Here is a 26,473-nt window from a genome sequence, read left to right on the forward strand (position 1 = left end):
AGGAGAGATGTACCCATGGGAGGGCAGGAGGGAAGAGAGCTGGGATAAGAAGATGCTAGGGGATGGAAAGAAAGGGACAGAGAGGTATAGAGAGGGATGGGGATTCTGAAAGCGGTGAGCCAAATGGATGAGGTCAAAAGGGAGATGGACAAGATGAGTGAGAGAGCAGTGAGTACAGTGGTAGAAATGTGGAAATAGGGAGTAGATAGAAAGAAACAGGAGGCTGGGAAAGGAGTGAGATGGGAAATGGGAGAACTAGGCACTGAGAGAAGATGGAGAATTGAGAGTTAGCTGATCATTTAAAAAGAAGAAGGATGAGAAAGGCAAAATTTGAGTGGACAGAGGCAAAAAAAGAAAAGGAAAAGTTAAGAAAGGGAAAAATTAATATGTTGGAGACAGACATAAGGAGGAAATGGAACAAGAGAGAAGAGGAGAAAAAAATGTACAGCAGACACTGGAAAGAGAATTAGTTAAAGATAGATAAAAAGCAGAAAGAAGAAACTGGGACCAAGATGATGGAAAATCAAAATATCCAGACAAGAAGGTAGAAAAAAATTGTTGCATTTTGAATTTATTAATTGGAATATGTTAGCTTTGGGATATGTGCATCACAATTATTTTTGTATTCAGTGGCGTAGTCATATACAACTGATTTGGGGGAGGGACTGGAGCCCCAAATTAGTGGATGGGCACCAAAGTTTCTCCCCGCCTGAGTGCAATTTATAGTGGGGATTCCCAAGCCCTGCTAACTGAAGACATCTTCCTCCAGTCTGGCAACCTGAAATCTCCAAGCTTTGCAGCTAATGGCAATATCCTCAAGCTGCCACTGCTTTCATGCATGCATGAAAGCCATGGGGGGCAGGGAGGAGGGAAGGCAGCAGCTCTGCAATATTGCTGCCAGCTGCAGAACTTGGGAAGTTGGAGGGGAGGAGGTGGCCATCAGTTGGTGAGGCTTGGGGATCCCTACTAGCTACAACAGGGGAAATGTTAATTTTGAGGGAGCCTAAGTCAAAGTGGGAGGCCAAAAAAGCAGTAATATCTACCCTGACTGAACAACCCTCTACGTGTGCAACTGACAGCTGATTCAGCATCCCCGCTCTGATGAGGCTCACATCTGAAGAGGCTCACCGTAGTTATATTAGAAATGAATGGGAGAACCAGGAGTGCGCATCCCTGCTTATCAGAGTGGGGATGTGGAAGCCTGTGGCTGCTCTCACTGTCAGCGGTGCACGTAGTGGATCACTCAATCAGGGTAAGTATTATTGCTTTTTTGGGTTCCTCTCCAGAGTATCCCGTTAATGAAGGTTTATTATTAGATACATACATCTTCTATATTAGTGATTGCAAATTTGGGACCTACTCAACTTTTTTTTTTTTTTTTTTTGCTCATCAGCTAGTTTGTGCAGCCCTAGAAAAAAATTTTTCTTCCAATGCAACCCAGGGAAGCCAAAAGGTTGGACACCCCTGGTCTAAATTAGCTGCTTTAAAACATCATAGACTGAGACCTTTCTTGAATTCTTATGTTCAATGATCTGAGACAGGACTCAATCTTTGAATATAAATGCTACCCCATTCTTCCATCATAAGGGTTTATAAGGGGATAGTAGGGGGGGTGTGGATGGGAAAGGGGAGGGTTTGTTCATGCTGATGATGCAAGTAAAATGTTAAGCATTGTATCAAAGGAAAAAAAGGATAAGACAAAAGTGAATTTTGTTATATTAAAAATTTATTTCAATTTAAAAAAAATTGAAAAGCCAAAACAAAAGAAGCATTTTATTAAAAAGAAAAATAATGATCAGATTTAAATGAAAATAAATCTGACTTTAAAAAAAAAAAACCAAACAAACATTGATTTTTATCTACCCTTCCATAAGCAAAATAAAATAAAAAAATCAATCAAAATAATACAAGACTAGTAATCATAGACCAGGGGTGCCCAACACGTCGATCGCGATCGACAGGTCGCTCGCTCAGGTGACCCCAGTCGATCGCAGAGCGGGTTCCCTTCTTCCCTTCTCTTTTTTTCCCTCCTGACTGGCCTGCTCCTGAATTCTGCTGCTGCCTCCGCTGCTCAACAAAAAAAAAACCGGCTTGGAGAATTTATGCTCCGGGGGCTAACGTGTGCTTGTACCGGCTTCCCTTCTCTTCCCTCTGAAACCGGAAGTTATGTCCGGGGGGGGAGGGGGGAGAGAGAAGGGAAGCCGACACGCACATGTTAGAGCCCCATTCGCGGGCTAAAGCGGGAAACAGGTCAGTGAAGCTTGCGATTTGCTCTTCTTGCTGCCAGGTCCTGCCTACTTTCTGTTTCCTCAAAGGCAGGACCCGGCAGCATTTCTCCCAATAGGTCGATCTTGGGCCGATCAGCCTTCCTCTCCCCGACGTCAATTCTGCCGTCGGAGAGGAAGTTCTGGCCAGCGGAACTTCCTCTGACGGCAAAATTGACGTCGGGGAGAGGAATGCTGGTGGGCCCGAAGCAAGGAGAGCTTGGCCGGCGGCGGGCGGCTTTGGGGGCCTGTTATCCGATGGCAGTGGCTTGGGGGAGGGCAGGGAGGGAGAAAGAGGGCGGGCAGGGAGACAGAAGGAAAGAAGAGAAACAAAAAAAAAAGAAAGGGGGCATGAAGAGAGAAAGAAAGAGAGGGCAGGGAGAGAAGAAGAAAATGTTGGGGGTGGGGGGGAATGAGGTCAGGAGGAGAGGAAGCATACAGGCTAAAAGAAGGGAAGAAAGATTGGATGCACAGTCAGAAGAAGAAAGTGCAACCAGAGACTCATGAAATCACCAGACAAGGTAGGAAAAATGATTTTATTTTAAATTTAGTGATCAAAATGTGTCTGAATTTATATCTGCTCTCTATATTTTACAATATGGTCCCCTTTTACTAAACCGCAATAGAGGTTTTTAGCGCAGGGAGCCTATGAGCGTCGAGAGCAGCGCTGGGCATTCAGCGCAGCTCCCTGTGCTAAAAACTGCTATCGTGGTTTAGTAAAAAGGGAGGGGGGTGGGTATTTGTCTATTTTTGTATGGTTGTTACAGTGCATAGAGTCATCTGCTTTGAACTCTGAAAAAACCCCGGAATAGGAATGATAATTAACAATTCTATGCGTACAGTGTGCGTTGTGTTTTTTTTAAATTTTATTGTTGGTAGATCATTTGGACTTGGTCATTTTAAAAGTAGCTCGCAAGCCCAAAAAGTGTCGGCACCCCTGTCATAGACAATACAGATTTGTATGCATAGTAATCTAAAGACAGCATCAGCCGTAGCATATCTAGAGCTAAATTTAAGTTTCATGTTTCAAGTTTATTCATATATTTGATTAAACGCTTATCCTAGGATACTAAGCGTTGTACAATGATAATAAAAACTTTTATAGACAAACAAATAAGTCAGACAGTTTTCTTACTTAACTATTAAGACCTTAGTGGTACAGTGGGAGGGGAGAAGTACAATATTTATCAAGGAAAGATACATAAAAGGAAAGTATATTAAGGTAGGGAAAAGTTAACAAATTTGCTGGACTAAATCAAATAGTCAATTATAGGCATCTTTAAAAAGAAAACATTTTAGATTGCTTTTGAACTTCTGTATATTTTGTTTGGATCTTATATATATAGGAAGAGAATTCCAAATCATAGGCACAGTTACTGAGAAGATTGTGGTACGGCGAGTACCTATTATCCTTAGAGATGGGACACTGCCATGCTCTTTGAGAAACTGAAGTTCGCTCTTCCACAATAGCATTATACTGTAGATCTCGTTTATGCTCTACATTAAGCCTTGGGATAGATTGGCATCAGTGTTAATACATCACCATCCTAGAATCCTAGACTGGTCTGTTAAATACCTTATCTTGCTCCTTTGCTCGGCAGAACACGATACTCTGGTCTCCACCAGCAACAATAGTATATAAATCTTCGGAGGTACATGCAATACTACCTATTGAATATAACACACACATCAGTGAAGATTAGCAGGGACACCGTGCCCAACAAAAAGGAATATTTGCAGACTTCTGTGCAGTCCTGTGAATGTTTCCACATTTCCGCTTCTTAAATACTTAAAATGTTGTTGCAATTGTCTTTATTAGGAAGTTTTCAGAGATCCAGTCGTGGAGTGTGCTTTGTGGACACTCTGCAGAGTCTCCCCTTTGAAAATGTCCCAGCAATGTGCGTCATGAGGACTTTTTTTCAAATAAGATGTAGAAGATGATGTAGTGAGGTAAACTGGGAACATCCACAATGGCAAAACATCCCACTTCTGAGTGTCAAATGTGGAGAGAGGTCAAAAGGGTCTCCAACATCCACTTGATTGCACACAAATTGTATATCACCAATATTCCAGTGGGTAATACTCATCCTTGACCCTTATTTTCACCTCCTCCTTGATGTCTGTCTCAGTACATACTGTTTCATAATTAAACCAAATTCAAAAAACATCACAACAGAAAGTATTTTCACTTATCTTTTAATAAGCAGAATCGCTAGTCTGCCCCGACGGGACCCGTTTTGCCACCTAAAGGCTTTTTCAAGGTTTCTTAAGGAGCGCACTCTAGCGTTCTTTCATGCTTGGGGCGCTCCTTAAGAACCCTTGAAAAAGCCTTTATGTGGCAAAACGGGTCCCGTCGGGGCAGACTAGCGATTCTGCTTATTAAAAGATAAGTGAAAATACTTTCTGTTGTGATGTTTTTTGAATTTGGTTTAATTATGAAACAGTATGTACTGAGACAGACATCAAGGAGGAGGTGAAAATAAGAGTCAAGGATGAGTATTACCCACTGGAATATTGGTGATATACAATTTGTGTGCAATCAAGTGGATGTTGGAGACCCTTTTGACCTCTCTCCACATTTGACACTCAGAAGTGGGGTGTTTTGCCATTGTGGACTTTTTTTTCATACCCCAAGTGCTTTGCAAAGGTCTGGTACAGTGGTGCCTCACACAACGAACTTAATTCGTTCCAGGAGCAAGTTTGTTATGCGAAAAGTTCGTTATGTGAAACGCGTTTTCCCATAACAATACATGTTAAAAAAAATAATTTGTTCTGTAGCATAAAATATGCTAAGATGACATAAAAAAAGATAAATTTTTGGTTATTATTTTTATTTAGATACATCTAAAAACATAATTGTTTTTTAAAACAACACACATTTTTTAAATTTAAAGACAGACTAAGTAGAGTCTAATTTTACAGTGAGAGAGGGCAGAGTCTCAGCGGCAAAAACTGGGACTTAACTGTTCATTTTTTTTTTTTTTCTACCGTGTTTCCCCGATGATAAGGCAGGGCCATCAAATAAGACAGCCCCCCCTTTTTAGAAAAAAATGTAAAATAAGGCACCCCACCGCAAATAAGCCACCCACCGATACCTGCGCTTACCCGAATCGGGTGGTACGGTGGGTGACTCTGTGTGGTCCCTGGCACCCCCGACACGATCGGGGCAAGAGGGAGCTCAAGCCCTCTTGCCCCCCCGACTCCCCGACACGATCGGGGCAAGAGGGAGCTCAAGCCCTCTTGCCCCCCCGACTCCCCGACACGATCGGGGCAAGAGGGAGCTCAAGCCCTCTTGCCCCCCCGACTCCCCGACACGATCGGGGCAAAAGGGAGCTCAAGCCCTCTTGCCCCCCCCGACTCCCCGACACGATCGGGGCAAAAGGGAGCCCAAGCCCTCTTGCCCCGCCGATTCCCCAACTCCCCGACAATATCGGGCCAGGAGGGAGCCCAAGTCCTCCTGGCCACGGCGACCCCCTACCCCCACCCTGCACTACATTCCGGGCAGGAGGGATCCCAGGCCCCCCTGCCCTCGACGCAAACCCCCCCCCCCCCCCACGCCCGCCCCCCCCCCCAAGAACCTCCGACCACCCCCCCAGCCGACCCGCGACCCCCCTGGCCGACCCCCACGACACCCCCAACCCCCTTCCCCGTACCTTTCTGTAGTTGGCCGGACAGACGGGAGCCAAACCCGCCTGTCCGGCAGGCAGCCAACGACGGAATGAGGCCGGATTGGCCCATCCGTCCCAAAGCTCCGCCTACTGGTGGGGCCTAAGGCGCCTGGGCCAATCAGAATAGGCCCGGGAGCCTTAGGTCCCTCCTGGGGGCAGGGCCTGAGGCACATGGTCGGGTTGGGCCCATGTGCCTCAGGCCCCGCCCCCAGGAGGGACCTAAGGCTCCCGGGCCTATTCTGATTGGCCCAGGCGCCTTAGGCCCCACCAGTAGGCGGAGCTTTGGGACGGATGGGCCAATCCGGCCTCATTCCGTCGTTGGCTGCCTGCCGGACAGGCGGGTTTGGCTCCCGTCTGTCCGGCCAACTACAGAAAGGTACGGGGAAGGGGGTTGTGGGGGTCGGCCAGGGGGGTCGCGGGTCGGCTGGGGGGGCGGTCGGAGGTTCTTGGGGGGGGTCGGTCGTTGGGGGGAGGGGGGGTTTGCGTCGAGGGCAGGAGGGCCTGGGATCCCTCCTGCCCGTAATGTAGTGCAGGGTGGGGTTAGGGGGTCGCCGTGGCCAGGAGGACTTGGGCTCCCTCCTGGCCCGATATTGTCGGGGAGTTGGGGAATCGGCGGGGCAAGAGGGCTTGGGCTCCTTTTTGCCCCGATCGTGTCGGGGAGTCGGGGGGGCAAGAGGGAGCCAGGCGGAGAGAGGGCAGTTAAGCGCAGTGCCTGCGCGGAAGGATGCAGCTCGGGCGACTTCGTTGTGTGAAACGAAGTTCGTTGTACGAATCAAGACATAAAGTTCGTTGTGCGCAGCGTGCGCTGTGCGAGGCGTCCGTTGTGTGAGGCACCACTGTATATAGAATTAAGAAACACGTGGAAATTTCAGCCAACATGCCCTAACCCTGGCCTCTGTTCTAAGTACCGTATTTTCACATAGATAACGCGCACCCGTGTAAAACGCGCACACGGGTATAGCGCGCAAAAAACACATATTTATGTACATAAATTTTTATATACCGCGCACACCTATATACCGCGCATGCTGCCCGACTCTCCTTTTGCCCGCCCCGACTCTCCTCTGGAGACCCCGAGTCTGTTTTCGCCCGCCCCGACTCTCCTTTCCTCCTTGAAGTACTGTCCCTACCCTGAAAGCCTGATGCCCCCCCCGACGTCCGATTCACCCCCCCGCAGGACCGCTCGCACGCACCCGCACCCCCACCCGAAGAACCGCTCGCACCCCCACAGCCTCCCCCTCCCTCCCCCATGGAGAAGCTGTCTACCTTGTTTCCGGATGCCAGCGAGCCCAGCTGTTTTCTCTGCCGGCAGTCCCGCCCCTTCTCTGAGCCCTGCTGCGCTGCTTTTTCTTCCGGCGGTCCCACCCTTTCTCTGACATCAGAGAAAGGGCGGGACCGCCTGAAGAGGAAGCAGCGCAGCACAGGGCTCTGAGAAGGGGCAGGACCACCGGCAGAGGAAGCAGCTGGGCTGGCATCCGGAAACAAGGTAGACAGCTTCTCCATGGGGGAGGGGGGGAGGCTGTGGGGGTGCGAGCGGTCCTTCGGGGTGGGAGTGCGAGCGCTTCTTCCGGGTGATGAATCGTGCGTCGGGGGGGGGGGGGCAACTATGTAAAAAAATTTTTGTACAACGCGCTCACGCGTATAACGCGCAAGGGTATGCGCGGTTTGTAAAAACCATGTATAACGCGCGCGTTATATGTGAGAAAATACGGTATATTCCCAGGGGACAGCCTGAAAACCTGATTAACCGTGCAAACAGGACAGGTTTGGAAAGACCTGGTCGAGATTCGACCAGTACAAGTCAAAAACCTGCTGTGCCCCAGTGAAGTAGCTGAATTTTAGTGCGTTTACTACAGCATGGATGCTAACGTACTAGGTATCTCCATAGGAAGTGGAATCAGCTGTTTATGGTTCGATCCATTTCCTAGCTGCCCCAGCTCTCCGGCACCAAAAGAATATACTTTCGCTAAAGAAGGAACATAGGCAAGCGTGTGAGACCTGTAAAGAGAAATCTAGTTTAGATTTGGCAAACTCAAGTATCTCATAGTATAAATACAGATGTCTTCTGGAATGCAGGTTGGAAAAAAGGTTCTTCATAATCCTTCAAAGCATCAGGAACTAAAGTTGAATGTAGGAATAAGACAAATTCACCTAGATATCTGTATCTCTATATCTAATACACACACACACATATATATATATATATGTTTATATAATACATAGCTGCCACCTGCCACAGGAGTGAAGGCGGCCTTAGGAAATCAGAGCACCATGTAGGCCCCTAAAAATGTCTCTAACATACTTTGCAAAGGTTATATGAGGAAATAAGGCTGGAGAGATGACTTAGCACTTTCCTCCTGCACCTTTGGACCTTCAGCTCAAATCAGGCCAAACCTTGTTTGGGCTATGACACCATGCACCTTCATTCACAACCACATAGGGTTTTATCCCTGATCTACAGATCTATCTAGCCCTGTTGTTTCCATGATGGTCTTTGGCAGAGGGCAACGGACCCCCTGCTCTTTTTAAAACCCTCAATACCTGAACCCTAATTCAGTCACTAGGTGTCACTACAGAAGAATGGGTTAACCCTTCTGTGTCTCCTTGAACATGGCATTAAAGTTTCTGCATTGTGCTCAGCGTTAATGTTTCTCACATACTTCTCTGCATTGGGATCAAATAGCTACTGTAATAGCTGTATTACCATTGATTTTAATATGCTGTGCACAATAGGGTCATTGTGCAAAATCCTGAATCCTGTGCCCACAAAACTGTGCAGATGTCACACTAACCTTGTGTTCATGTCTGTGCAAGCTTTCTGCAACAGCCACTCAGCTTTCTCACAATTCTGCCAATCAATTCTCCTACTCTTTCATTGAAATACAACACATATCCGTAGCTTTAATCTAATGAAGGGAAGGTTAATCTCAAAAGCTAGACACGTGGAGGGGCATATCGAAAGGGATGTCTAAGTTCGTTTACGTCCATCTTGCAAGTTGTCCAAAGTTAAAAAGAGCCTAAGACACATTTTCGAAAGATACGTCCAACTTTTTTTTACTTTTGAAAATCGTCTAATTATACGTCCTGCTGATCTGATCGTCCAAGCCGCTAAATTGTCCATCTTTATACCACATTTCCGTCCAAGTCCAAAACACCTAGAACAAGCCCTGTGGGACGTGGGAGGGGTCTGCAAAGTGATGGACTGCACACCCAGACATGGCACCTAAATAGTGGGGTACCTTACAGGGCACTGCTGTGAACTTCACAAAAAGGGTGCCATGGCTTCTCCTCACTACAGCTCCCTTATAGGTGACGGTGAGCCCCTCAAACCACCTCCAGAATCCCCTAGACCCACTTATCTACCACCCCAATAGTCCTTATGGCTGCAGGAGCCACTTATATTCCAGTTCAAAAGGGTTGTGGGGGTGTATAGGGCAGTGCACATGTTTCAGTATCAATGCAGTGATTACAGGGGTTTATGGGCATGGGTCCTCCCTTTATGGGTCCCTAACCCACCTCCAAGACGACTTAAGCTGCCTCTGGGCTGGACGACTAGGCTTTCCTATTCCAGGCGGCCAGGTGATGAAGGTCTGGAGGCTGAAATTTAAAGTTGTTAATAACATTTTTATGGGGGTGGGGGGTTGGTGATCACTGGGGTAGTGTGTGGGGGTCTGTGTTATGCGTTTGCAGTGCTTATCTGGTGAGTTTAGGTGGGTTTTTGTGACTTAGACCATGTTTTACATGGTCTTAAGTCACAAATTCCAAGTTCCATCTAGGCACTATTGTTAAACTTTCGGTTTTACATGCTGTATGACTAAGTCTAAGCCGGCCCACGTCCCGCCCAACTTCCGCCCTCCTGAAACGCCCCATTTAGCTTTGGATGTTGAGTGGCACTATGAAGGCCTAGGTCGTTTATAAAAATGTCCAAAACCCGGTTTTATTATCAGCGGTTGGACGTTTTTGAGAAATGTTCATCCAAGTGCCAACTTAGGCCAGTTTTGGGACGTTTTTCTCTTAATTATGAGCCCCATAGGCACTAAATTAGTTCAATAAAAAATTAGTTGTGTAAAGAACATTTGCCAGTAGTTAGCCACTTCAACTCTATTAACCTTGGAAAACAAACTCTCCCTACTTACTATCCAGAAGCCCTGCTCACAATGGCAAACCTGGCATGTGTTGGGATAGCTCACCTTCCGCAGGCCACCTGAGAGACATGGACACCAAACAGCTCAGCCACCAAACGAGGCCACAGCTCATTCTTTGTTGAATTGTGGCCCAGCTGCCCACAGCCTCCAGCGCCAAAGGTCATCACTTGCCCATCCTGGGTGAAAGGGAAGAAGTTCAAAAAATAAAAAAACAAACTCAGTGCCATTCTTTTAACTTTATTTTCATCAATTCCACTTTTCAGTGTATCTTCAGTCATAGGATTGAATCTATCAACCAGTGGAGAGACTGTGAAGACTGAGTCAAAAAAAAAAAAAAAAAGTCTTCTAGGACTTAGGACTAATCTCATAGAACTTAGACCCTGGTCACCGCTCTTCTCTTTCTTTAAGAAACTTTAAACATTTTAACTATTTTTTTTTTTTTCGTCTTGGATTTTCTCCTCATCCACTGATCTATTGGGTGCTTGGATTAATGTTTATCTCATTTTCGATTCTCAGGCTTTTTATTTAAAATTGTATTTATATTTTGATTCCTTTTATCTTCAAGAGATATTTAACCTCATACGTGATTTCTTAGAGTCATTCAAACTAACTACTTATTGAAAACATCAAGAGGTGAGAATGACCGATGCTTCCATAAACACCTGGCCTTCAACATGAATAATAAAATGATGTAACATCAGGCTGCTCACAAACTAGAGACCATTATTTTTGAATTTTAGCGTAACGTTAAGACACCCACAGAAATATAATGGGCATCTTAATGTTTAGCGTGTGCTAAATTGGTTAGCGCCCATTGATGACTTCCCCTCTTCGTAGTTAATTTGTTTTGTTTTGTTTTTTGTAACTTTATGTATGCTTTTATTATGTAAACCAGCTAGAGGTAGGCAGAGTATACATTTTTAAAATAAACAACCTCTAGGCTAAGAAAACTAATGATTTAAGGGGTTGATATTCAGTCTGTTAGTAAGCTGCTTCTGGCCATGGGCTGAACTAACCCTGGATATGCAAAATCTGGGACATGTGCAGCTCCTGGCACTGACCATCAGCGTACGACTAGATAACTGGGTGCCAACTGATATTCAGACTGGTGTCCAGTAAACTTGCCGCTTAAGACAGCTGTTTTGCTGTTCTGAGTTTATGTGGCTAATTAGCTCGTTGCTGGACTGAAAATCACTGATAACTAGCTAAGTCAGTATTTTTCAACCTTTTTACACCTGTGGACCAGCAAACTACTAGGACTAAAATTTAAAAACCCTGTTTCCGCCCCATCTCCGTGAGCTTGGTCACTTTAGTAACTATAGAAAAATAGACAAATATAGTACAAAATATAGACAGCAGATATAAATTCTCAAAACTGACACATTTTGATCACTAAATTGAAAATAAAATCATTTTTCCTACCAGGCTGTCTGGTGATTGATTTCATGAGTCTCTAGTTGCATTTCCTTCTGTCTGTGTATCCTTTCTTTCATTTCTTTCTTTCTGTACTCAGGCCCAAGAATTGTCCCTTTCTATTCCCTCCCTCTTTCCTTCCTATGTCCTTAGTGCCCCCAGTGCCTCCTTCCCATATCCTTAGTGCCCCTTCCTGTCTTTAGTGCCCCCAGTGCCTCCTTCCCATGTCCCTCTCATTGCCTTCCACACTTTGTCCCACCCCCCACCCCCGAAGCCAGCCTGCCTGCCTGTCTACCTTTCTCCCTCCCTCCCTGGCCAAAGCCAGCCTGCTTGCCTGCCTACCTCCTTCCCGCCCTGTCGTGCAAAAAAAAAAAAAAAAAGCCTCCCTCCTTCCTTTCCCCAGGTCGGCTGCTATCTTACCGCCCTGCTGCTGCTACTGCTAAACTGACAATTCTGATGTCAATTTTGACATCGGAGAAGACGTTCTGGGCCAGCCAGGCAAGTGATTGGTTGGCCCAGAACGTCCTCTCCGACGTCAGAATTGACGTTGGAAAGAAGACTTCCTGTCGGCTTTAGCAGCAGCAGGGCGGTAAGATAGCAGCCGACCCAGGGAAAGGAAGTTGGGAGGCTTTTTCTTTTTTTTTGCACGACAGGGAGGGACAGGAAATGATCGCCTGTCCCATTGTCTGAAAACGGGACCTATGGTTACCTTAATCTTGCCAGCCCTGCGCAGACTGGCAAAAAATTTCCTGCGGACCGGCGTTTGAAGAACAGCGAGCTAAACTTCCGCTTCACCTTAACTCTGCTTCAGATCACCCACAAACTAGCCAGTTTTGGCATAGGTAGTTAGAGGGGATGTTCACTAGCTCTTTACTAGCACACAACCTAGCCCTAAATGTCAAAAAGTTGGTTACTAAGATAGCGGAGTACAATGTACCCAGCAAGACTAGAAATTGCATCTATAACAACTATGGTCCCTACAGGTGCGTATCTGAATTATGATGCTTTGTTTTTGAATCAGAAGTTCTGTCTAATGCTGTCTCCATTTACTGCAGTCTCTGAAGACACATATATCAATCCCCAACATATTAGACTCCTCACAAACATATGCCAACCTTTGTAAGAACCGCAGTGTGTGATTCACCACAAGAGACAAACACTGTTTTCTTATGTTGCAAGGATGCAACAAGAGTTGGGTGACAATGACCTAGAAAGGGGGGAAATAATCAGAACATATATTGGTAAGCAACAGCTGAACTCAAGAGCACATAAAGCACAAATGACATGTGTGAATGTATGAACAGAGAACTGCAGATCATAGAATCATGAAAATCATCATTCTGGAACATAGCAATGTCACACCAATGCATTTTTAGTTTAAATTTCTTTGTTACCCACAAAAAAGAATATCAACAACCAAACACAATCACTATCCTCCCTCATCTCATCCTACACTTTCCTTTCCAATAATCCCCTTAGTCAATTTCAGTGCTAATATGAAGCCCCCTCCCAGTTTAACAGAAAACCTCAACAAGATGCCTCTGTGGTCTGTGATCTTATAGCCATATCAGCACCAAGCTCAGAGGTAGCTGAATACAACTTCAGTGAAATATCCTTACCCATAAATCTTGTCCCCCTATCCTCCCTACACATAGGTGTCAATAACCATTTAACAGATCACATTTGATTTCCTGTCTTTCTTTCACAACCAAAGATCCTCTTGCTTATTATTAGCCTCCTTGAAATCTATTATTGTCTGTACCCCTCCTATCTTCACCAGATGGCTCTGCATTCACCACCCCTTCCACAAGCAAATTATGCAAGAGAAAACTTAGATGATAACGATCCATCAGACGGAGTTGGTACAGGGAAAAATATCCACAACCCCTTCAATACTTTTAGATTCTTTTAGGCAAGAAATTCTGATTTGCACTAGTCCTAATAAGAAGGTTCCTGGTTATACAGGAAGTTTTAGGATCTGACATACCAGGCAGGTTTGCATGGAATTTGAGTTAACTCTATAAACTGCTAGACTAAGAAAAAGAGTAAGAGAGAACCTTCACTTTGAGTACTAGTCAGTGGCTTGTGCTTAGGGAGTCCAGGCAGGGACCTCCAATTTTTGGAGGGATGACAAAAGAAACAGTCGCATTGGGAAAAATCATCTTGCCCCTCTGTACCACAGACATGCCCACAGGGAAGCATGACCAGAGGGATGCCCCTTTAGGGCTTTAATGACTATTTTCATTATAAGAAAGGAGGTAAAGTGAAGGCTGAATCAGGTCCTTTGACCTCATGGACTGCAACTGTGGCAGATGGTCTTATGGACAGGTATCTTGTTTAGGTGGAACAAGAGCAGCATTCTCTCAGTGTTAAGCATTCAAAAATATCAGATTCATTCTCTGTTTAAGTCATCATTGAGATCCATTTCAAGGACCCCACCTCCACTTCCTGGAACTAGTAGAATTCTGTTTTGGAGAACTGAGGCACCCTGAGGAGACTCTAAGGAATGCTTTACAGCCTTCTTCAATTGCCAATTCCAAGTTTACCAAGTTTCCAAGTTTATTAAATGATTTGATTAATCGCCTACTCTACATTCAAGGCGATGTACAAAATAAAACAAATAATTATAAACATAAGTAAAAAATTATATAAACATAGGTAAAATATTATATAAATGGACAAGATTACAAAAAGACAAACACAATTTAAAAATTAAGTTGGTACTAATTATATCGAGACAATGGGAAAATTCATTCATGGTTACATTCTATATTAAATTCAAGATACAAAGGTAAAAACATAGGGGGGGGGGAGAAAAAAAAAAAAGAAAAAAGAAAAAGTAGAGTATGCCCTGTATGCTGTACCCTGTATGAACTTGTATCAGAATTTGTATGCTGTACCCTGTCCCAAGGCATTTCTTTGTCCTTGGGCTTAAGTACGGGTCAAGTTGTGTTGGATGCCTCAACCTTTGTTGATATGTCTCTACTGAACGTCTGGAAAATTGTTATCAGGATAGCGTTGTAAGTGACATTGGAGCAAATGGTCCAGAATCTGTAGCCAAAATTTCAAGATCCTGAAAATTTAGTTTTGGTCAGTTTGAAGACAACCTTTTTAAACTGGAACTCCAAATTGCAACTTTAGACAGCTGGAGAGACAATTAAAGATAAACTATTTGCATTTTTGGGCTGACTTATTGGAAAATTTGTTGAGAACAAATTTTAAGATTTTAAAAATTTTCCAAAAGCTCATCTTTAACTACTTTGCTTATAAAGTATCTTCATCCTCTGGAACGGAGTACACACATCTTTCCAGGGCATACTCTACTTTGTCTAAAATGGATTACTTATTGATATTGGGGATCATAATGGGAGGGGCAGAGATAGGCCACTGAAGTCTATTATATTCTATCATTTGTGTTAGTTGTTCTTTTGTTTTTGATTGGTTGTAATTGTTTTGAATAATATGGGGATGGAAGCAGGTAGGGGAGAAGGGGGAAGACTTGATATTGTAAGAGACTGAACATTCAGAGTGCTATTTCTAGAATATTTTTATTGGTTGTGTTCAATAAAAAATGTCTAACAATTATCTCTACAAATAAAACCATGGCAAGAAAACTCTTGGTATATCTGCAGTTAGTTGTCTTTTCACTTACTGTTAGTGTGGCCAAGTCCCAGCTGTCCCATACTGTTCCGGCCCCAGGAGTAAACTGCTCCTGAAATGGACAGAGCAATATTGTGTTCCCCTCCTGCAGTAATTTGCGCCAGAGGGCTGCTTTGGAGATCCCTCACCAGCTTTGGTTTGAGCTGTGGGGAAAACCAGTCACCCAGCCCCAACTGGCCATGTGTGTTCTCCCCCCAAGCAAAGAGCTGTCCATCTGAAAGCACAGAGTAAAAAAAAAAAAAAAAGGATTTAAGACATTTGGTCATGTGGACTTAAAACAGCTTTAACTGTATCAAAATGTTTTGTTTAAGACTACTTAAAATAAACAATTTTTTAATCTTGAAACTTTTGCTCAGCTTTATGATCCGATACCTCTATCAAAGGCAGAGTGGGAAGGGGCCCCTAGTTGAGTTTTTTCAGTCATAGTGCTTTATGCTGAAATGATTTGCCAAGAGATTAATACTTTCTAATCCTGAACCAAAAGACCTTTCCCTTAAGAAACATCTACTGAGCTTTTACACATCAGTTTTCAGTAGGCAAGTTTTCTGACCAAAAATTATTTCCGAGTAATTTCGAAAATATAAATGTGCCTGTGGCATATTTCTCTCATACATATTCGCCGTGGATATCCTGAAAGCCTGACTAGCTAGGTGTGCTTCAAGCTACTCTTCTGATGTCCTTTTATTGTTATACGTTTTTACTTTATAGAAAACTTCTAACAGTTCTCAATTAACAGAGCTATAAACAATTAAGCTGAGGTGCTTACCTTTTGACAGTGCCAAAGAATGACGTTCTCCACAGGATACTTGGATTATGCATTTATCATATAAGCTGTTCTGTAGGCTGCAGGAATACAATTGCAAACATAATTTATAGCAGTGGTTTTCAATCCAGTCCTTAGGACAAACCTAGCCAGTCAGGTTTTCAGATACCTATAATGAACACACATGATGTAAATCTGCATATACAAGATCTGTTCAAAATATTCAAGGACAGTATGAATTGCGTACCAACGGGAAATTCTTTTGAGACACGCAAGGCGGCGTTGAGTAGCTTGAAACCTCACAAGTAACCTTCTTTTTTCCCCCCATTTGTTGATATCTATTTTTGTCTTCGAGCTACAGGGATTCAAGACAAAGTTGGAACGTACGCAGGTAAGATTGGACTCATTTAGAGCACTGGTCTTTGACCTGGGGGCCGCCGCATGAGCGGACTGCTGGGCACGATGGACCACTGGTCTGACCCAGCAGCAGCAGTTCTTATGTTCTTATGGCTATTTTTCATCATGTGCAACCTCAATAAGCAGCGCTACAGCATGAAGTTCTGTTTTAAATTGGGTAAGACCAGTACAGAAACTTATGAAATGCTGAAAGTGGCTTATGGGAGAACATGTCATGAGTCGTGGAAGGTGTTCTGAATGGTATAGTCACACTTCAAAAGTGGTTGCGACTCAGTGGAAGATGCTCTGTGAACCATCAACGCCAACTGATGAACATGTTGATCGAGTGAGGGTTTGTGTGCACGCTAATTGACGATTAGCTATTCGAGAATTGGCAAAGGAATGCAACATCTCAATTGGTTCATGCTGTTATTAAAAATTATTCTCCATGGACAAGCAGTCTCAGTCAGCCACACATTGGTGACGTCATCTGACGAGGCCAAAATTCGGATTTGCTCTCCCAGAGCTCAGAGGGAGGCTTTTGGAGCCTCCACCTGGACACGGGCTAGCCCCCCCTTGCATGTCTCCCTGCAGGAGCCCCTTGCCTCAGGATTACTTTATCCGCCCAGCCCAACGGTCAGATAATACAAAGAAAACCTTAAAGAAAAGAAAAGAAAACCTAAAGAAACTCATCATGGCAGAACCCTCAAAACCGGGTTTTAAAAAGTGCCAAAGCTGCAGCAGGAGAATGTCCTCCACGGACGCACACGAGGTCTGCATCCGGTGCCTAGGAGAGGCACACCTCATGGCCGCCTGCCCATCCTGCCCCCATATATCCCCAAGGGCCAGGAAGCACCGCCTACATGCCCTGAAGGACTTCATGGCTGAGGAGCAGCCCAAAAAGAAATCAAAGAAAGCGGCGGCAAAATCTATGACCCTGCTTTCCAACGGGCAGCCCACCCCACTAACAGTGGAGGTAGGAGCCTGCCCCACCATGGAGAAGCCCCCGCTTGCGGACCCAGCCCACCTGGAGGCTTGTGCGGCTCCCATGGCGCTCCAAAGGCTCCTCCTGCGCCTGCCAGCCATGGTCGCTGCCTCTCCCTTGACGAAGCAGAGCAAGGAGACTCCAGCGCCATTGCCGACATCAGCCCCAACTTCCTCAGAGCCGCACGGGAAGCGCCGGAGGCAGCCCCGAGTCCAACACTGCAGCGAGCCGGTCAGTGGCTCTGGAGAATAGGCCTGCACGGGGGATCACCGGCGCCAACGCGGAAGCAGCAGCCACCAGAGCAGGGACTGTAAGCCCCACCTCCGCAAGTGCAATGATGCTAAGCTCCGCCCCGCTGATTTAGTGACGCTAAGCCATGCCGCCTTAAAGGGCCAGCACATCCCACAGCATTTCCCTCTAGCAGAGGGAAGAAAACAGGTGCACAAGAGGTGCAGAGCTCCCTCCTCTTCCTCCTCAGACTATTCCTACTCATCCTCCTCACCAACACATAGAGAACGGCACAGGCGGACACAGGAGGAGAGATGCACAGAGACGGAGGTGGCAACAGAGCACCGAAGCCCCAGCCCAGACAAACCAACAGATTCTGAATCTCTTCGGCCAGCTCCTGACCCAGCTTGCAACACCGGGCATGACAGCTCCGCCCTTCCGCAGGTCTCCAGCAGTCATCAACTTGTGGAGTCAACCCCCTCGCAGTATCCAGCTCTGGATGGCTACCCCTCAGAGCATGAAAGCGAGGCCCCGATGGACATCTCAACCACATAGACTGAAGACCCGACAGTGCAACCTCTAGCTGAGACGGGAACAACCCAGCCACCATCTCCTGAAGACCTGTCGTATATAAAATTCCTCCAGAAAGTATCCACAGCTCTAGCCCTATCACCAGCAGAAACACCAGTCCAAAGCAATGGGGATTGGGGCATCATCAAGTAACTTGATGCACCCAAACTTGCCGCAGCGCTACCAGTTCACGACAGGCTGTTAGAGTGCCGTGACAAGATCTGGCAGACACCGCTCTCTGGGGTGGCAGTCTCCAAACGACTTGACTCAAAATACCAGGTCCTACAGACTCCAGGCTTTGACAAAAGCTCAGCTCCCCCACAACTCTATAGTTGTGGAATCCACATTAAAAAAAGCCAGAAGTTCTTGCTCCCATGCTAATGAACCCCCGGGGAAGGAACAAAAGACCCTGGACGCAGTGGGGAAAAAGGTCTACCATGAAGCGATGCTCAATGACAGGATAGACGCTCACCTGTTCCACCTGATCCTCTACAATGACTCACTAGCAAGAAGGTGGAAGAAACCTTAAGACACCCTTCCTCCAAATGCCAAGGCCCTCCTAAATTCCATCCTCAGGAATATCGAATAAGGGGGAAAGCACCTGATCAAGGCAGCCTTGGATGCCTTTGAATCCTCTGCCTGCACAGCAGCGGTAGCCATCGCAGCCCGACAAATGGCATGGTTAAGAACCTCAGGACTCCGCAAAGACACCTACAAACACTTGGCAGATGCCCCCTGCCCCGGGGAGAACCTGTTCAGCAACAAGATAAAGGAAACAGTGAACACCTTGAAAGACAACTGCATCATCCTTCAAACTTTGTCTTCGGAGGGGATGATGTGACCAAACATATCAAGAAAACAACCACCCAACCAATATCAGAGACCACTCCCCAGGAGATATGAAGGGGCACTGAGGGGGCCACCAATCTGTCAGAGGCAACAGGCCTACTCATCTTCGTACCAATAGAAGCAGAGACCCAGGGAACGCCAGCAACAAAAACCCATCTTCTGTGACTGCACTCTCTGGGAACCATCCTACCCGTAATACAAAAGAACGACTGGTTGGCCTCCCTGGACCTCCATGACGCACCTGCCAAGACCGGACTCAGTTTTTGACTCCGGACTACTTGTGTGTGGGGGGGGAGGGGGGGACATCTCCTTCTTCACCAAGACCTGGCAGGGAATAACGTCATACAGCTGGGTCCTCAAGATCGTGCACCAGGGTTACCACCTCAGATTTCTCACCGAACCCCAGCACCAACCGCCCTCCAAACACAGGTCTCCAGTAGAACTGGTACCATTAATCCAAGGGGAAATCCAGTTGCTCCTACGGGCAAGGATCGTAGAACCAGCCCCGCCAGAGGAGCTCAACAAAGGGTTCTACTCCCACTACTTCTTCATCCCCAAAAAGTCAGGGGGACTAAGGCCAATCCTAGACCTGCAAAATCTCAACAAGTGCCTTCTAAAAGAAAAATTCCGAATGCACTCTCTGGGAACCATCCTAGCCGTAATACAAAAGAACGACTGGTTGGCCTCCCTGGACCTCCATGACGCCTACACCCACATCAACTGCAGTCACAGAAAGTTCCTGCACTTCTTGGCTCTCGACCAGCACTACCAGTACCGAGTCTTCCCATTCAGCCTGGTCTTGGCCACAAGAGTCTTCACCAAGTGTATAGCGGTCGCGGCAGCCCATCTCCACCAGAAAGGGATTGGAGTCTTCCCATACCTGGGCGATTGGCTAATAGTAGGGTCCTCAGCCCAACAGACAGCAATGGCGGTCAAGGCCACTGTGTCCACCCTGCAATCGCTGGGCTTTCTGATCAATGTGAAAAAATCCCAGATGAAGTCTTCACAGTCCTTAGAGTTCATCGGACAAGGATCTGCACAATCAGCGGCACGGCCTTCCTGCCACAGGTGCGAGGGCAAGCCATATCACACCTAGTGGCGCAGGTCACCTCATCCAACAAGACCACAGCGAGAGTACTCCTGCGCCTCCTAGGCCACCTTGCGGCATCAGTACATGTGATACCACTAGCAAAGCTACACATGCGCCCTCTGCAGTGGTACCTCAAGAGAAGGTGGAACCAGCATACCCAACAGCTGTCTCACAAGGTGGATGTCGACCAGTCAGCACACGACGCCCTGCAGTGGTGGCAGTCATCACAACCTATTCCAAGGAAAGTCTCTTCAACAGTCACAACACCAACTGGTGCTCACCACGGACACCTCCAAAGTCGGATGGGGAGCGCATCTTCTCCACCTGCGCACAAAAGGCACCTGGTCCCACTCCGAGAGGAGGCGCCACATCAACTTCCTGGAATTCAGGGCTATATGCAACGCTCTCCAGACCTTCGCCACCTGGGTGACCAACAGAACCATCCTGATCCAAACAGGCAACCAGGTAACCAGCAAGGCGGCACAGGGTCACTTCCCCTCTACAGAGCAGATCACAGAATCTGGCAATTTGCCTTTTCCATCAACTGCTGGCTACAAGTGACCTACAAAACACCCTGGCGGACAGCCTTAGCCAAAAAATGGACCCCAACGAATGGTGTCTACATTCAGAAGTAGCCCAGAACCTGTTCAATATGTGGGGCACTGCAACCCTGGACCTCTTTGCCAGCGACCAAAACACGAAGTGCACGCAATTCTGTTCCAAACAGCCCTTACAACACAGTCCGAGTGCCGACACCTTCTCTCTGCACTGGGGCCAAAGCTTACTCTATGCATACCCGCCTATCCCTCTGATCCAGAGGACTCTCCTGAAGGCCAAGCTGGACCAAGCCAATCTAATCTTCGTCGCACCCTAATGACTGAGGCAAGCATGGTTCCCTTTCTTGCAACGACTGGCAGTGCAGCCCCTGATGAGTCTTCCAGACCGCCCAGACCTCATCACCCAGGACTAGGGATCCACGCTGCACCCCAACCTTCGGACCCTGGTGCTCACGGCATGAAGACTGAGCGGCTGATCCTGGCCCCCTTCAACTTGTCGGCTGAAATCACTGACGTCCTACTGGAGGCCAGGAGACCAGCAATCAGGAAGGCATATGCACTTAAATGGAAAAGATTCCGGTTGTGGTGCCTCTCCACAGACCTGAACCCTTTTTCTTGCCCTGTACCAGCCGTCCTCCAATACCTGCTCAGCCTTCAAAGGGCCTTCATCAGGGTCCATGTAAGCGCCCTCTCTGCCTTCCACGACAAGGTCGACAGCGGGTCACTATCGACCCACTCTCTGGTCTCCCAATTTATGAGGGGTCTCAAGAACCTTCACCCCACAATACAGCGGCCCGCACCATTCTGGGACCTCAACATCGTCTTGCAACAGCTCATGGTGCATCCCTTTGAACCTATGGGAGCAGCCTCCCATTAAGCTAATCACCTGGAAGACTGTTTTCCTCATTGCCATCATGTCCGCCAGACTGGTCAGCAAGCTGCAAGCCCTCGTGACCTACCCGCCTTACACCCAGATTTGGCATGACCATGCATCACTCCGAACACACCCGAGATTCCTACCAAAGGTGGCCTTCCCCCTTGCACATTAATCAAACCATTGTACTTCCTTCCTTTTACCCAGAGCCACACTCTAACCAAAGAGAACTCCTCCACACCCTAGACTGCACTCGCGCCCTGCACCTCTACTTGCAGGGCACTCAAGCCCAAAGGAAGTCATCACAGCTCTTTGTGGCCTTTGACCCAAACAGGCTAGGCACTCCAGTCACCAAGCGTATAATCTCAACATGGATCACAGACTGCATCACCTTCTGCTACAAGGCGGCAGAACTCAATCTCACGGACAAAGCCACAGTACATCAGTTGATGGCCATGGCATCCACGCTGGCCAGCCTACAGTCCACTTCATTGGAGGACATTTGCAAAGCAGCCACTTGGTCCTCTATCCACATCTTCACTAGACACTACTGCCTCGACCGCCCGCTACGGACCACAAGTGAATTTGACTGGTCAGTCCTCCAGTCAGCAGGACCACTGCCAGATTGCCAGCTCGAGCTGGCCGAACCAGGCCACCCCGGAGACTTGGTCATACAGGACCAACACATAGCCAGTGGGAGGTGAACTGATGTTACATAGCCAAGGGAAAGTAAAATGTTGTTGCAATGTGTACTCAGGTTGACATATGTGTACAGGCTGTGTTGTGTACTGCAGAAAATCCTGTCAGCTGTGCTATGAAGTTAAGTTATTCAGTTATGTCATGGTCTATTAGGCTATGTCTGTTAAGTTATTTCTTATGCCATTCTCTGTTATGCGATGACAGTTAAGTTATTGTTTATGCTAGAAGCGATGTAATGCATGTTAAATTATAAGAATAATCAACTCCCATGCTCACAAGGGGCCATTAAAGCGCTTTGCCCTTTTGCACAAAACGGGGTCCTTAGTCTTTATTCCTCATCACGTAGCCCTCATCCGCGGGGTGTAGAAAGGGCCCGAGGGGAGGGACTCAATGATCATTCTCGGTCCCTCCCACACCCCTCAGCTTGGGAATCACCAATGTGTAGCTGACTGAGACTGCTTGTCCATGGAGAAAGTAAAATTACTTACCTGTAACGTGGGTTCTCCGTGGACAGTAGGATCAGTCAGCCACACATACCCTCCCACCTCCCCTGAGAATGAGGCCACAACTCTTAACCGGGGAAAACCTCTGAGGCAAAGGGCTCCTGCAGGGGTACATGCAAGGGGGGCTAGCCCACACCCAGGGAGAAGCTCCAAAAGCCTTCCTCTGAGCTCTGGGAGAGCAAATCCAAATTTTGGGCTTGTCAGATGACGTCACCAATGGGCGGCTGACTGATCCTGCTGTCCACGGAGAACCCATGTTACAGGTAAGTAACTTTACTTTATTAATTGGATGGAACTTAACCAATAATACACATTCCTCTCTGGCTTAGAGAAATATGTATTATAAAGAACTATTAATTTGGGGAAGTTAGCTTGCTTGATTAACACTCAGCTCTGTAACCATAATTAAATATATATTCAATGACCAAGACCCAGAACATTTACAAGAAAACTGAAAGTTTATTTTCTTTTTAGAGCAAATATAAAATTACAATCAAACCGGTAGAAGTAGTAAGATCATCAAGCAAAGAATAGAAATACACAGACAAAATTTCTCTAAGAATAAAGGTTCAAAGTTACTCACACTACTGGTTGAAAAGTCCTTAGAAGGCTGCAGGATAGGGCCCTGCGCATGTTAAGAAGCGCATGTTGCAGAGGGAGAAAAGAGAGTGTCCAGCTTTGGTGATCCAGGAAAAAAAATGAACCCCACATGGTATCAATGCTTTATAGATGGGGGGAGGCTCCCAGGATGCATCAAAACTCAGGGGCAGTCTATCTCACATCCAATCATATAGCAGTATATCACAGAGCAGGGCAGTCTTTATCTCAGTGATGTCATGATGATATTTTTTTGCAGACCGTAACTGGCACATCATGCCATGCTTTTGTGTATTCTGCATCTGCCCTGTCTTTGTCATAAGAAGCGCCTTCTCCGGATCGGACCTTCGGTCCATCTAGTCTGGCAATCCGCACACGCGGAGGCCCTGCCAGGTGTACACCTAGCGTAATTTTTTAGTCACCCATATCCTTCTATGCCTCTCGTAAGGAGATGTGCATCTAGTTTGCTTTTGAATCCTAGGACGGTCGATTCCGCAATAACTTCCTCTGGGAGAGCATTCCAGGTGTCAACCACTCTCTGAGTGAAGTATAACTTCCTGATATTAGTCCTAAACTTGTCCCCCCTTAGCTTCATTCCGTGACCTCTTGTCCGTGTCAAATTGGACAATGTAAATAGTTTTTTCTGCTCTATTTTGTCGATTCCTTTCAGCATTTTGAACATCTCGATCATATCCCCTCGCAGTCTCCTTTTCTCAAGGGAGAACAATCCCAGTCTCTTAAGTCGATCCTCATATTCCAGTTTCTCCATACCTTCTACTAGTTTTGTTGCTCATCTCTACACCCTCTCCAGCAGTTTTATATCCTTCTTTAGGTTGGGAGACCAATGTTGGACACAGTATTCCAAGTGGGATCTGACCATTGCTCTATAAAAGCGGCATTATGATCCTCTCTGATCTACTCGTAATTCCCTTCTTTATTATGCCCAACACTCTATTTGCTTTCTTTGCCGCCGCCGCACATTGTGCTGCTGGTTTCAGGGTCCTATCTATCGGTACACCCAAGTCCTTGTCTGTACTTAACAGTGTCTGCAGGTCCCAGTCCTTTTACTGGCACACCCAGTCATGCTTTTGGAATAGGTGTTTTCAGCACAGCACCTGGACAAGATGGCTGGGGCAGGGCTGGACTCCAAACTTTTCAGAATCCCAGTTAGAAATCATTTTTACTTTAAGTCCATAATTTCAAGCAACTTAAATATAATAATTGGGAAGATAAAAGCACACATTCTATTAAGGATAACCACCATCTTTACCCCCTAATCAATAGGAGCCTAAAATAACTTTTATTCCCCATTCAACAGGGACCTAAAAGCTTCTTTATTCCTCACACAGGGACTCCATTACATACCAATTACTGCCACCCAATGGGTGGTCTTTCAAGTCCCTGTTTGGGCACCAATTAAACAGGAAATTCTATACTATTCCTGTTTAAACAATGCCCCCATTGGTTTTAGTAAGAGCACAGACACATAAGCCAATTAATATTAATTTATTCATAGACATTTAATAATATAAGTTTACATTACGGGCTCATACATATGTGATTGTATCTGTACAATGGGAATCCTCTCTCTTCAACAGTGTCTTGCTGAAGGGAAAAATTCTAATATGCCGCATAAATTCTATCTTTATATACCTTTGTTCCTACCTTCATGTGATTGGCTAAAATATTCCTCCTACCATATAAGGCATCTCACACATGGTAGGGGAGCGTAAACTCCGGATAATTGCAATTCTGATAAACACACAATCTGCTTATGTGCACTGATGTCATAGGTCCCACCTCTATTTGTTCACATTACGTTCACTCTGGTTAAAAGCAATCATGTTCTCACATGGATGAGCCACGTGTTTCGGATAAGCAGTCTAGGCCTGGCCAGGTGTTCAAACTTTCGGAACTGCACCACGGCATCGCGTGGACAAAAATCTTTGTCTTTGGCTGAACGTGTCCACCTTGCTAGACAAAATTCATTGTCTTTGGCTGAACGTGTCAATATCTTAAAGAGACTTGACCAACAGGAGAGTCAGGTCTCTATTGCAAAACATTAGAGTGTTCATCCTAGCCAGATTTCTCGAATTTACAAAAAAAAAAAAAAAAAAGCAAGCCATATGGAAAAACTGGCAAAACAGCAGTAATCCTACCAAAAAATGAAAAAGAATTGGGAAGGTTGGAAACGTTGAACAGGCATAGCTGCGATCATTTGCTGAAGCTAAAAGGCGTTGTCAGGTTTGTTAGTGGCCCCCACAATATATGGTTGGTGGGGTCACTTGAGAGGCACCCTGACAAACGCCCGGTCCCAGGTTCAGTTCCCTCACTGAAGACTCACCAGGAAGTAGAATCAAAGAGGCACAGCCAGAGGTGATTGCATAAAGAATATATTGTAGAAATAGTCTTACAGAAAAGCAATATTCTGAAGCATTACAACAATTAAGCATTACAATTAAGTAGAGAGCAAAGCAGTTTCCCTGCCTTACAGAGTCCAGAAGGAAGTGTGAAGTTCCAGGGAAAGGCAGAGAGAGAAAAGGGGGATGGGGTGATGCTTCGTGTTCCATAGATAAAGAGAAAGATAGACAGAGAAAGAGAGAGCTCAAGAGATAGAAGAGAGGACCAGAGTGCCAAGAGCCAAGAGATAGATAGATAGATTTAGAGAGGAGGCTTTTATAGCTTGGAATCTTATTCTGTGTATAGAAACTATTGTATGTCCCAGTATCTTTCTGTTTAGAATTTGTAAACTGTTTGAAACAATGGTTAATTTAATTGATAAAGGGGGTGTGATACTTGCAGGCATGGAAGATGGGATTAGTCTCTGGCTTCTTTGTCCCATTCAAGTAGCCTATCTGCTTGATCTGTGCACCTGGACCCATTGTCCTAAGCACCCTCTTAATCAGACATTAACACCTTTTAGCTAATCATGATTCAATCAGGGCTACTTGAAACATATCAATCAGGGCTACTTAAAACCGTCTCCCTGCCCTCAGGGTCTATCTGCATTCCTATGCCAGAGTCAGATTGATATAATTTCCCATAGGCCTTCGCTGACATAACTAATGCCAACTAAAAATGCTGAATGGTAGCGATAGCTATGCTGACATCTGTCAACTGCCAATCAGTGGGCCTCTGCTGATAGAGAAAGCAGCACAGCTATCCGAAGAACTGGGCATAGAAGACTTCAAAGCAACAAACGGATAGCTAGA

General features: G+C 46.1%; 1 protein-coding gene across 2 annotated transcripts in view; it reads right to left on the reverse strand.

Moving 5' to 3' along the window:
* LOC117367053 (E3 ISG15--protein ligase HERC5-like) overlaps positions 1 to 26,473 on the reverse strand; it is a 194,553-nt gene that overhangs the window by 153,141 nt on the left and 14,939 nt on the right. For both annotated transcript variants that reach the window (XM_033959271.1, XM_033959279.1), the window contains exons 3-8: positions 15,917 to 15,993; positions 15,143 to 15,364; positions 12,606 to 12,697; positions 10,123 to 10,253; positions 7,806 to 7,930; positions 3,841 to 3,932 (exon numbers count right to left, since the gene is read on the reverse strand). In XM_033959271.1, the coding sequence (XP_033815162.1) occupies positions 3,841 to 3,932; positions 7,806 to 7,930; positions 10,123 to 10,253; positions 12,606 to 12,697; positions 15,143 to 15,364; positions 15,917 to 15,993 (739 nt within the window). The remainder of the gene's footprint in view (positions 1 to 3,840; positions 3,933 to 7,805; positions 7,931 to 10,122; positions 10,254 to 12,605; positions 12,698 to 15,142; positions 15,365 to 15,916; positions 15,994 to 26,473) is intronic.

The sequence above is a fragment of the Geotrypetes seraphini genome, chromosome 1 (genome assembly GCF_902459505.1).
Source record: "Geotrypetes seraphini chromosome 1, aGeoSer1.1, whole genome shotgun sequence".
NCBI classification, from domain to species: domain Eukaryota; kingdom Metazoa; phylum Chordata; class Amphibia; order Gymnophiona; family Dermophiidae; genus Geotrypetes; species Geotrypetes seraphini.